This window comes from Onychostruthus taczanowskii, unplaced genomic scaffold, assembly GCF_017590055.1.
Source record: "Onychostruthus taczanowskii isolate IOZ18803 unplaced genomic scaffold, ASM1759005v1 scaffold1, whole genome shotgun sequence".
Taxonomy (NCBI): Eukaryota; Metazoa; Chordata; class Aves; order Passeriformes; family Passeridae; genus Onychostruthus; species Onychostruthus taczanowskii.
In genome coordinates, this window is record NW_024496525.1 from 11,654,433 (window position 1) to 11,667,386 (window position 12,954).

Consider the following 12,954-nt stretch of genomic DNA (forward strand, 5'->3'; position numbering starts at 1 on the left):
CTGCCTTTATTTTTCTGACTTTTTTGTGATTAAAATGAAGATAAATATTTAAAGTTGCAGTAAGATAGGTTTTATTTTCCACAGGAAAGAAAAAAATACATTAAAATTAAATACAATAAATATTTCACTATGTAATGTTAATGTTATTTTTAATGACATTTTGCACGGAACATGAATTTATCAGCTAAAGGAATATTCAGAAATTTCTAATCACTATTAGGAATTGTCAAAGGTTTCATGTTTTTTCAATTTGTTATCTTTCCTGATCTGGATTTATTATAACTTTTGTGAATTTGGTATTTAAGAAGCCTTCAGTAAAATGCATAGTTTAGACACTACATGAAATTTGAGATCTTTGGGAAGAAATTTAATTGATAGAATCTGGCATTACAGCATGCAGTGGTGTTTGATTAGGGTTTCTAGGTAAATTCTGTCATAATTGATACTGCTTTTAGATAGACAAGTGGTATTACCCAAGCTGGTAGTCAATGTGCTCTGCAGATTAGGCTGATTGGAAAATCAGATGGGAGAGAGTAAGGGTTCTGATTGCTCTAAAATTAAAAAGCAAACAAAAACAACTTCACAAAAAATGTATGCTGTAGTTACGTGGCATATTCAAAATGTAATGAGCACTGAATTGTTAAAGACTGGTCAGTAAGCACTATGCCTGTGCATTTTACTTTAAAAGGTGCAGTGGGTGTTTTTCTCTTCCTGATCCTGAGAAAGCATTTGGGAAGAATTATTTTTCTTCCTTGTCAAGAAATTACTTCAATGTATAGATCTTGGGAAATGCATTTTTCTGTTATCACAACTGATATCAAAGCGTTTGATGGAAAGGATAGTCTCTGTGAGATAACAGAGATTTTTTTTTTACACACACTACCTTTATTCATTGTTCCAAAAAGTTTAAAACTTTCTTATTAATCTTTTGCTCTATTTCAAGTATTTGATACAAAGTTAATTATAAAATTATTACTTTTTGTGCTTTTGTTCCTTTGTTCACTTAGTTTATACTATTTTTTGAAAACATAGTTGTCTTGTATATAATTGTGGGGTTCCATTTCTTCATAATAGTATTCTTTCTGTCTTTATTCTTGGATCTCATAATTTTTTATATCTGCTGTCCTCAGTTACTAAGTCTGCCTTTTTCTTCCATTTGTTATATCAACAGGAGTACATTATGTTTTGCCAGTTCTGCAGTCTAATGGGAAATCCTAATGCTATTTTTTTGTGAACTGTTCTAAGATATGTATCTGTTGAACTATAGTATTTTTTGTAGCTTAAACATGTATTTGAATGATAAAATGTTCTGATTTCATACTGCTTGGCATGGTATTTACTTGCTTATTTTATAATGTTTGTCTCTAGCAGGAAGAATCCTTGGGTACTTTTGTGGTCAGTAGCTGTTCTTGTGAGATAAGCTGTATGGATGATGATATTTTTCCTTCATCAGAAGAGTATGAACCACAGAAAAATATTCCTGTCATCTGGAAGACTTTGAAACATAAGTCTTTGGATTTCAGTGAGTTTTGCACAGTTTTTTTTTAAAAATGAGATAAAAATATTGACTGTTTCATGCAGGTGAAATATCTTAATTACTATACAAACACTCCTGAAAAAAATGTGCTTGACCTGTAGTAATTAGTCTGAAAAGAGAGATCCTACTAGAATGCATTTTTCTGGTAATAATCAATAGATCTATAATAGTGAAGCATTTCAAGTTAGTTTACGGGAGCATAACACATTATTTTTTCTCTTCTCTCTCTTCCTTTCTCTCTCCTCCTCCTGGAAATACTGCTACATTTCTGTTACTACACACATAGATGGATAAACTTCCTAAAGACTAAATTTCACAGCTAACTGTGTTTGGGTATTGAATCCTATTTAGGTCTTTTATTTCTTGAACATGGAGAAGTGCCTGGTGGGCTTTAAAAATGTCTAAACATGTTATGCATTTGCAAAGACAGTCAGAAACCAGGTTACGCACCTAACTTCCAGTAAAATTTGGCATAGTAGTAATAGTAGAAAATCTGTTTTTATGCCACTTGAATACTTTTGAAAATTTTAGCTTTTCAGTGTCACATCTTGTGCCAAGTCTGTAACCAAACAGGTCGAGAAATTGTAAAAGATCAGCAAAAATGGAAAGGAGGAGAAAAAGTACTGAAGTTCTCAGCTAATGTGCTACTTGCATGCATATTTTGTGAAGGCAGTGTTGGAGAAGGATTTGGGAGCTTTGCTCCTAGAACCCTTACTTTTATATCTGTTTGTAAATATTTTTGAAGATGTTTTTACAGTTTGTCAGTTTGTTCTATTCTGTTGTCAGTTTCTGTTCTTCTTTAAACAGTTTAAAATGTATCCTTGGTTAATCTGAAACCTTTCATTGTTATAATCATGGTTCTTTTCTTCATTTTCCATAGCCAAGACACTTCAAAATTCGGGAAAATCCCTGAGTGGTTACCAGTGGTTTTCAGGTATCACTGCCCACTTCCTTCCATCAAAGGATAGAAATGCTCAAGATGCAGCACGGGAAGCCTTTTCTTCTCTGAGAGGTGCTTTATTCAGTTAATACATTATCTGATGTCACTGATTGTGTTTTTAATATGATCTTAAGGAAAAATCTGTATTTTCATGTGGTTTTATAACTTTATAGGTTGTGGTTTTTGGTGTGCCATCTCCTTGTGCATTTGATTGGAACCTTTGATATCAAGACTGCCAGCTTTAATATTTAACACATCATAATTTCACAGACTTTGAAGGCCCTGGAAAACCAGAGTGGTGTTCATATCACTGTAAAAACTCTATTTGCACAGTACTTGCTCACTTTATAGCATTCTTGACATATATAGTGTGTGTATGTATGTGTGCTATAGATGCTGTCTACTTGCTAAAACACATTCGTAGCTTCCATAATTTTAAATTAAGTTTTCTAGAAAGCTGATATACATTTTGGCATCTAGGATTAGGTCAGTAGCAGTAAATCTCATTTATATTCCTAATGTAAAGGCAAAATTGCTGTCTTGGGAATCATGAAATCCAGGTTCCTTACAAGATTCTGACATATAATGTTGATGGGGTTTTTTTCTGACATAAAGTGTTCATGTTTTTGTTTTGTATTTTTTCATTCTAAAGTTTAAGTATGTTTGTACAGGCTTCTTTTCATTCACAAAAATGGAAATGATTTTTAGTATCTAAATGGGTAAAGTCATATTCTTGTTTATGAATTTACATGAGATATTGTCCTAACATATCTTATATTTTTGCATGTCCACCTGAGTATTCCTGATTAAATATAGGATGGTAAAGAAACCCTAGAACATTTTTTCAGAAGCAAAGTTATACTTGATAGAAGATCATTAAGCTAGTTTTTCATTGTTTGGAAATCAGCAAGGTGAAGATGATCAGACTTTTACAGAAAAAGACAATAGATTTTAGTGTAAATCTGCATATCATCTGTAAAGTGAAGCAAGAGGGTTTTGCAGTCTTTTTTTTTTTTTCTCATTATATTTGAATGGAAGTTAGCTTGTACAAACATTATGTAACATAACATTTGCCAAAAAACTTTTTGTCTGACTAGTGCAGTAGCCTGTTGCTTTCAGCAGATTACTTGCATTACTTGTGTGATGGTAAGGAAACAAAGTAGTTTTCTGATCCTTTGCAGAAAATTTCAGTTCTCATGTTTCTTTTAGTTATTCTCCTTTTGGAAGTGGATGTGGAAACTGAATGAATTGTGGTTCTGTCATGACAAACAAAACAATTTGTTTCTGAGACCTTAATCTGCAGATGTGCACAAGGCTTTTTCTAAACACATATTTTAAATCTGTACAGCAGTTCAGCTTCACTGTAGTGAGAATGGAATAAGCACAGTTCTTTTAAACTCTGCACTTCTAAAGTGAATGTGTGTGGACAAAAAGATCTGGAAATGGAAATTTCTTACTAGATGCTATGAAACATTCTGTAGAATGGATGGAATTCTATGAAGTCAAGAATGGGAGGGAATGCAATGTATTGCTGTTTATAGATTTGTATCCTTAAACTCTCATGTTAAACTTTTTTTAGATATGATTGGAAGATGTCAAAGATTGCTTCACTTTATGTAATATAAAGCAGCTGTGGTTTAGTTGTACCATGGCAAAGTTTCATAAGCTGAAGGAAACTGTGTATTTTTATTACATCAAAACAGGCTAAAGTTCTTATATAGACAGTTTGGCTCCTGTATTTTGTGGCTCTCAGCTAAGGATTCTGGATAACCCCTTAATAAAAAAAAACAAGCAAAAAGACCCCAACAAAACAAAAAGCCAACCAACCAACCAAAAACAATCAAAGAGCTGTACTTCAGTCAATGTAAACTTCTGGGGCAGTTCTGCTTTAGTAGGGGTGAGTCTCACCTGATCATATTCTATAAATTATTAGAATGGCTTGAAATTCAACAGAAAGTCTGTAAGGTTTCCCTGTATGTCCAGAACAGATGCAATGGGAATGCAGGGAAACCGTTTCAGGTCCTGTTCCTGAAAAACAGAAGTTGTTGTGAAGAGCCTAAGAGTTCATCATGTATTCCTTTCTATTAAAGAAAGTGTTTTGGGAATCAATTTTATTTTGATTATAAGCTGGGGAAAAGTTATTTCCCACCATTCTTCTAATTAATGCAGGGGGAAAAGGGATAGTACATTTACTTAGCAGGTATTTTTAAAGGTAGGAATTATGAATTTATCCAAATCACACCCATCAGCTTGCTCTGTGTCCACAAGTTAGACTTAGTTTGTTGGCTCATATATTTTAAATTTAGAGTGGGGATGCTTGTGTGTGCAGAGGTATGTATCAGTTGATTGAGGGATTTTTCCCCCTCCGGTATTCCATATAATGCTGCAGAGCTTTTAACTGCAGACCTTTCTTCTTGACTAAAGCGCTGGCTGGAAATTCAAAAATTGTCCTTGTTTCCTCCTTAAATGTGTGACCAAACTAATCTTAATGAAAGTGTGCAAAATCCTGAACTGTCTTTAAAAGCACTGAAAAGTTTAACACAAAAACTATTTCTTACTAAGGTGACAACCTTCAGAGATTGTCTTTATACCCTTGTACTTCTCAACTTAAAAACAAATGTATGAGTATATATACATGTGCACACTGTAACATTAAAGGGCAAGATGCCCAAAATTACACTGAGAACAACTTTACATGGCTTATTTAAATTAGGTCACAGAGTATTCTCTTATTATATATGTTCTATATTCGGAGAAGATTTTGTCTTCATTTAGTTTCTATTGCTCATGAGCTACAAAAGGGACACTGCAGAGCTGATGACATATCTGGTTATGTGGTTGACTATATGAGAGTAATACATTCTCTCTGAGCACTATGTCTGGAGTATTCTATGCATACACATTCAGATGATCTTGACTTCTCATTATTTCTTCTTTAGCTGTCTGCTTGACCTTTCCTCTGCTCTTATCTTTACTTCATTTCTCCTCTGACCACTTCTGTTTCCTATTGTCTGTCTTGCCATTTATAATTCTTTGTTTATGCAGAGATTATTATTGCAGTGAGAGTTTTTAAAAACAGCTTAGACAAGCATCCCTCTGGAATGGCATATAAATATTTGATCTTTTTCTTGAAGATGGCTGTTGTCCCTTCCAGTTCTGTATTTTTGTGATTCAAAGTCCTTTGTAGATTACTAGCTGTCACAGAATGAACACCCCACCCCAAGCCCGCCCAACACAATCAAACTTATGGCTACAAGTAATTCAGGCTGTAACATATTTACATGCATGAATGCATGATGTGTTTTCATGGGACAAAAATTCACCATTGCTCAGAGTAGATAAAATTTATTTTGTAGTCTACTTCTGTATATTTGGAAAACTAACATGAGAAAGAAAGAAGTATTAAATGGGGAATGGTAGTATATTGCAGAATCTTCAGTCATGTTTAGACAACAGTTAGGTTATTGCCAGTTGGTTTGCTGAACAAAACCACAATGCCTATGCTGTCTTTCTAAATACATTTACAATATTCTGTCTTTAACAGCTATTTTTTTTATCCTGCAGCTAATTTGACTTCAGAGGGATTGAAACTGGAGGATATTATTTTGGTTCATCTGTATATAAAGAGCATGGAAGATTTCAGTGTTATAAACTCAGTTTATGTGACAGAATTTGATTTGTGTCCACCAGCAAGGTAGGATTAGACTACTGCTATAGTGTATTTATGATGCACTGTAATAGACTAAAATTATTGTTGCCATATCTGTGAAGCATTTTGCCAAATGTTTGTGTTTCACAGAAGAAGACTTTTGCTGCCTTTTGGAGTATTAACATCACAGCTGCTCATGTCAAAACTACTAGGATTAGAAATTCCTGCTTTAATATATACCATAAGGTTTACAAATGCCCCCCCCCCATATGGACTTACAGAAGGATCATACATGGTTTGCAAGTCTTAGTTCTTTTTGACTTGATTGAACTGACAACTGTTTGTGTTGCTGGGATTTTATTTGCTTTTCTTTTCTGTTTGCATCCCTTGACCTTGGCAGTGCTTCTCTGAATGCAACCCAGGATATCATGAAACCTCTTTGTCACAAGGGCACGTTGTTGGCTCATGTTCAAGTTGGTGTCCATCAGGACCCTCCAGTCCTTCTCTGTAATGCAGCTTTTGAGCCAGTAGGCCCACAGAATATACTGGACTTGGGGTTTGTTCCTCCCCCAGGTGTAGGACTTGCAGCTTCTCCTTGCTGAACTTCATCAAGTTTGTGTGTGCCTGTTTCTTCATCCTGTCAACATCCATGTGGATGGAAACTTGCCAAGGACGCACTGCCCCATCATGTCGATTATGAATGAAGATGTTGAACAGGAGTGGACCCAGTATAGGCTCCTGGTTCTACACCTGTGAGACTTTGTGCCACTGATCCCACCCACTGGGCCTGGCTGTTCAGCCAGTTTTCACTCCACCTCACTCTCTGCTCATCCAGCCCATACATCAACAATTTCTCTATGAATGTGTTATAGGAGAAAATGTCAAAAGCACTACTAGAGCCTTACTGCCAGCATTGTCTTCCTAAAAGTGATGAGGTCTGGAACTTTCTAGGTCTTTGTGAAAAATGTTACTGATTTTGTTCTATTTATTTTGTTAAATACTATAGCAAAATTGTTATCTGAGCAGTTGCTTGGGATTTACGTCATGAGATACTGACAGTTATTTTAAAACTATATTTAGTCTGTTTCTTTTCTTCCCCTGCCTATATGCACTTGGCTCTGGTTGAAGACAAACACTGAATTAGATGGATCTTTGTCTCAATCCAATCTGATTGTTCTTTATATCTTGTGTTTCCCTCAGATAATGACATTAAATGGATAGCTTAGCTGCACTTCCATGTTCAGTAAGAGTTCAAGTAAGAAAAGAAATTACACTGATGATAACACTTTAATTCATAGATACACAAAGCATAGTTTTTTCAATATGTGTTGTACAAAATCTTCTATGTTGCATCCAAGTCTATGTCTGACATAATGAAACTGCTTGGTGGTCTAGGTGTGTACTGTGTGATTCCTGTGTTATTCGGGTGTAGTGGGTTTGTTTTCTGTTGGAAATTGGATAAAAAACACCTAGCCCATGAATTTTGTCTTTTTTTTTTTTTTAAAGATGTGTGTTAAAACTAATTTTCTCTTTGTATTTTTATTGCCTTTGTCAAAATGGCTTATTTCTTTTTACAGTAATTTGTAATTTTTTACAGTAATTTCTTATGCTTCTGAGATAGTATGCTGAGAATGCAGAACTGATGTAGCTTGAGAAATTTCACTTGAATCATAGGTTAATACATGTTGCAAGGGACCTCTGGAGGTCATGTAGTCTAATCCTGCACTAAAAGCAGGGTCAGCTGTGTGGTCATACCTCTTGTCTTCTTCATATTTTTAAAACCGACTGTTCAGCGATTTTCTAATGAAAAATCCTATATTTTATACTCTTACTGCAGAACATGAAGTGTAATAGAGGCTTGTGAATTTTAAGTATAGCAAGACAAATAGTTCAAAGACATTGTTAAGATAATCATCACATTCCACTACACTGCCTGTGTGTCAGACCCAAAGCAAGCAGAGAGAGCTTCTTCAAGATGCTGACTGTAAGCCAGCATTATTAAATCAGAGAGAAATGGGAGGGTCGGCTGTGTGTGCCTTCAGAAGAGGGATCTAATCCCAGCTGCAAACTACACAAAATTAGTCTCCACTCCTACATGTTGTAGGTTCTCTTTATAGTACTCAACTTCTCACAATTTAACTTTGATTTCTTATTACTGCATGTTTTAGGGCTCCACATTCGTATAGCCAGCTACATAGGCTTCCATCAGTAAAATGAAAGGTAGAAAGATTAGAAAGTTGCTGGAAAATGGCTTTTTACTTTTATTTTTATGGAGCAAACAGTTTTCAGGGCATCATAGAATATCCTGAGTAGGAAGGGACCCACAAGGATCATCCAAGTCTGGCTCATGATCCTGCATGGGACACGTTAAGAGTCACACACTGTGCCTGAAAGCATTTTCCAAATGCTTCTTGAGCTCTGTCTGGTTGGTGCTGTGACCACTTCCCTGGGGAGCCTGTTCCAGTACCCAACCTCCCTCTGCCTGAAGAACCTTTCCATAATATCCAACCTAACCCCCCCCGACACAACTTCATACCATTCCCTCAGTCCTGTCACCCGGAGAAGAGATCAGTGCCTGCCCTTCCTCTTCCCCTCATGAGGAAGCTGTAACTGCAGTGAGGTCTCCCCTGCATCTCCTCCAGTGACCAAGTGACCTCAGCTGCTCATCAAGGCCCTTTGCCATCTTTGTTGCCCTCCTTTGGATGCTCTCTAACACTTTATATCTTTCTTATACTGTAGCACCCAAAACTGCCCCCAGCACTGGAGGTGAGGCTGCCCCAGCTCAGAGCAGAGCAGGACAATCCCCTCCCCTTGCTCGGCTGGCCAGGCAGTGCCTGAGGCATCCCAGGACACGCTTGGCCCTCTTGGCTGCCAGGACACTGCTGACCATGTTCAACTTGCCATTGACCAGGGTCCTCCGGTCCCTTTCCACAGCACTGTGTTTATGTTGCATATTTGTCTATGTTGCATTTTGTCCTGAAGAAAAATTATACAGCAGTTTGCATGGTTGCATCATTGCATTATGTACAGAGGCCTGGTTGTGGAAGTTCTTACAAGTGGTATGCTGGAAGCACTGACTCGGGTGTGGATCTGCAATGAATTTGCAAAATTGTCTTGAAAATTTACCAGCCCAAGCAGAAAATCCATTCATCCATGCTTATGATGATGGTAATGAGGAAAAACTACTGTATTTACATGCAGTAGGTGAGGAGAAAAATAGTTTTCTTGGAAGAAATAAGCAAGATGGGAAGAATTTTATAAGGCTGTTACATGATATGTAAAGAGAACAAGTAATTTCTTTTTGGATTCCTGCTGGGAGCTAAATGACTTTTCTATGCATGGACTGCAAATATAATTATTTTTCAGGCTTTGAAATGTTGATTTCCCCACATAGATCTCAACCCCTCCGCTTTTTAACTGGCCACATGCAACACACGTCTGTCTGTTCATCAAGGCTCTCAGTCTTCCTTGGAGGAAACAGAAGTGAACTTTATAAATGAATGCTTAAGTAGATTTTGAATCCTGTCATATGTATGTATGTGTCATGCAACTTAAAGTATAGCAGGAAAATGTACTAGTATTACAAATAACCTGTGAGAAGTTGTAAAGGAGCTAGAAGCTGCTGCTTTTTAGAAAATTTTGACACTGTCTCTTGGCAGCCTCATAGTCAAACTCAGGAAGTGTGGACTGGGTGAGTGGACAGAGAGGTAGATTGAGACCTGCCGGATTGGCATATCCCAGAGGGCCATAGTCAGTGGCACAGGTCTAGTTGGAGACCTGTCACTAATAGTGTGCAGTGTCTTGGATGAAGGTGCAGATCCCTTCAGCAAGGTCACTGGTGACACCAAGCTGGAAGGAGTGACTGATACCTCAGAGGGCTGTGCTGCCCTGCAGAAGGACTTTGACAGCTTGGAGAGATGGGCAGAGAAGAACTTTCTGAAATGCAACAAAGTCAAATGCAGGATCCTGCACCTAGGGAGGAATAACCCCATGCACCACAGGCTGCAGATTGAAGTGCTGGGAAGCAGCTCTGTGGAGAAGGACCTGGGGGTCCTGGTGGACAAGAAGCTGTCTATGAGGAGATAACAGTGTTAATGCTAGCAGGTTATTGCCATACTCTGACTTTTGTTATATGATATGGGCAAAATTTCCTAAGCTAATACCCAGACCAAAAAAAAAAAAAAAAAAAAAAAAGGAAATGCTGGAAGCTGGTTCAAGCAAACTTCTGTTTGAAAAAAAAAAAAAGAAAAATCGTTTTGTATTTTCAGAGTATGTGTGGAAACAGTGTTACCTGATGGAGTGCTGTTTTGCATTGACTGCCTTGCACATAAGTATGACATGGCAACAGATGATTTAGTACATGATGAAAAGCTGGTCATGCATGTACAGAGCATTTCCCACTGGGCACCTGCCAGCATAGGACCTTACAGTCAGTCCATCAAGGTAAGAATTTTAGTTACTTCATGTGAAATATCTGCCCCTTTACTGAAATGAATGCAGTTATAATGAATGCAGTTATAAAGTCACTTCATCTTTCTTCATTCTCTCTGTGTGCAAAAGAAAATGTGTTAAAAAAAAACTTCAGCATTTTGAATTTATGTTTTTAAAACTTGTAGACAACTTACCTCTCATCAGTTCTTCATTTTGTGATAATAAAACTGGTTAAATTATGCTTTTCAGAGAATCTCAGGAGCAGCATACTTCTGTTGTATATTATAATTAGACAAAAAACCTGTCATACATATACTTTTATAATCTGCCTAGAATATAAACAGAATTTAGGCACAGCTGAGGATATTTCAGTTTCCTTGTTAAAGCTCAAGCTTTTTTATAGGTAGAGTCAATCCTAAAATGCGTATTTAATTAAATCCTTTTTGAGGCTTGAGGTGCTGCTTAACCATTTAAAAAAAACATCAAGGATGAAGAACTGTTCTATTTTTTAAAATAATAGCAAACTGAGCAGAATATTACTATTTGGAATAATAAAAAGGAGGCAGTAAAGTATCATGGAAAAGTGGACCAAAAATGTGTATTAAAAAATTATCCTAATCTGGTACTTTCTGTCCACCTAGTACTATTCTGACAATTCATTAACTTTCTCAACCTTTTCTGTTGCAGAAAATACATAGCTATCTTACCAGTACTCTACTTGTGTAATACATTGTCCGGTGTTGTGCGGACTAATTTAAGCAAGACTTTCTGACATCTGTTTAAAATGCCTGAAATATTTTGAGTTTGCAAATCTATTATAATGGCCATGCAATTATACTTTGTTTTGTCTTTGTACTAATTTACAGAAAAATTCAGGAACAGTATTTTGCTTCAGAAGCTCATGTGGAATTTGTTTTATTTTCAGGAAGAAATGTTGTTAGATTACTACTGTATGAATCTTGTTCTTATGGGAGGGTGGGGTTTTATCATCTCTCTGTATCCATTTTTCTTGAGAAAGCAGGATGTCAGTTTATTAAACTTTGTTCCATTCAAACTTACACTTTAATGATCATAATGGTATCATATCATGCATAATCCTTCAAAGATTAAAATTAATCAGCTTTGTATCTGTTATTTGGAGAAACATCTCTTACATTGCAACTGATCTCCATATCCTGGAACTGTCATCAACTAAATTCAGAAAAGTGTGTCAATTGAAAATTGCTTCGGTAACCCAGTGAAAAATCTCATGTTGCAATTGTCCATAAACAGGTGCCAAATTTTCTGGTGCTGTGGGGCAGTCACTATACCCAAAGAAAAGTTCATATGTCTTCAAATATAATGTAACCAGTAACACTGGTCATCAATTCAAACATTAAGGAAAATTTCTCGCTGGTGTTTTTGTTTTACTTTATTTTTTTTTCTACCCTCAGAGAACATTTTCATTAAGCAACATTGTTTTCCCTTATAGTGTAAGATAAATAGTTTTACTTTTAAAAATTACCACAGGACTAAAGTAACAGTAATGAAAAGCTGTACCTCTGCTAGAGGATTACTCGCTTGTTGTCCTTTACAGCTGTGTTCTGTCTCTTGTCTACAAACACCTATAGGGGGAATTGGTGGTATACATGGCAGCCATATTATTTTTTTTGTCAGATTTTGCCTTCCTACTACCAACTATACATTTCATCTGAGTAGCAATATTTAACACTCTGGTTTTGTCTTGCAAAGAATTTTTGACTTTTGGTAACATTTCCATTCTGCAGAGCTTGATAAAGTACACGTCAAATCTAATAGAACAAATAAACATTTTAGTAAATTTTTTTAATATTTAAATATTTTTGCTTTCTAAAATAGCATATAAAGGATACAACTTATAAAACCTTTTCATAAGAAGACATCATAGAGGAGTGTATTAGTGCATAAACAAAGTATTTTAATTTGAAATTTTACTAATGGAAGATACCAATTTTGTATCTTCTTAATCATTTTCCAAAATTAAAGTCTTTAAATGGGCTTTTAGAACTTCTTAAGGCTATGTATGGACAGGTATTGAGCTCTTAGGTTCAACAGCAGAAGTAAGCACTTCAAATATTTTAGAAATGGAATATATTTTCCAGAATAAATAAGGAAGGAAAAAAAGTAAGGTTTTCATTTTTGTAGTCAACAAAAATTATTTTAAATCATACAAATTTTATTATGATTAAATGTTTTTTAGTTTTTTATGATTGAGGAACAGAAGCTGAATGATCTTAAAACAGTAAATATTTATTACCCTTGTGTTGTAGATGTGTAGAGTTTGTTTATCTTTTCCTCGACAGCAATTGGACAATTAAATTTTTGTCTTTTCAGTCCAATATGAAATTTTGTGTACCCTGGGGAATCAGCATGTATTTT

General features: G+C 35.8%; 1 protein-coding gene across 1 annotated transcript in view; it reads left to right on the top strand.

Moving 5' to 3' along the window:
- Nucleotides 1-12,954, top strand: part of DPH6 (diphthamine biosynthesis 6) — a 191,350-nt gene that overhangs the window by 74,213 nt on the left and 104,183 nt on the right. The window contains exons 9-12 of the mRNA XM_041397884.1: nt 1,369-1,522; nt 2,418-2,549; nt 6,042-6,171; nt 10,395-10,569. Coding sequence (XP_041253818.1) covers nt 1,369-1,522; nt 2,418-2,549; nt 6,042-6,171; nt 10,395-10,569 — 591 coding nt within the window. The remainder of the gene's footprint in view (nt 1-1,368; nt 1,523-2,417; nt 2,550-6,041; nt 6,172-10,394; nt 10,570-12,954) is intronic.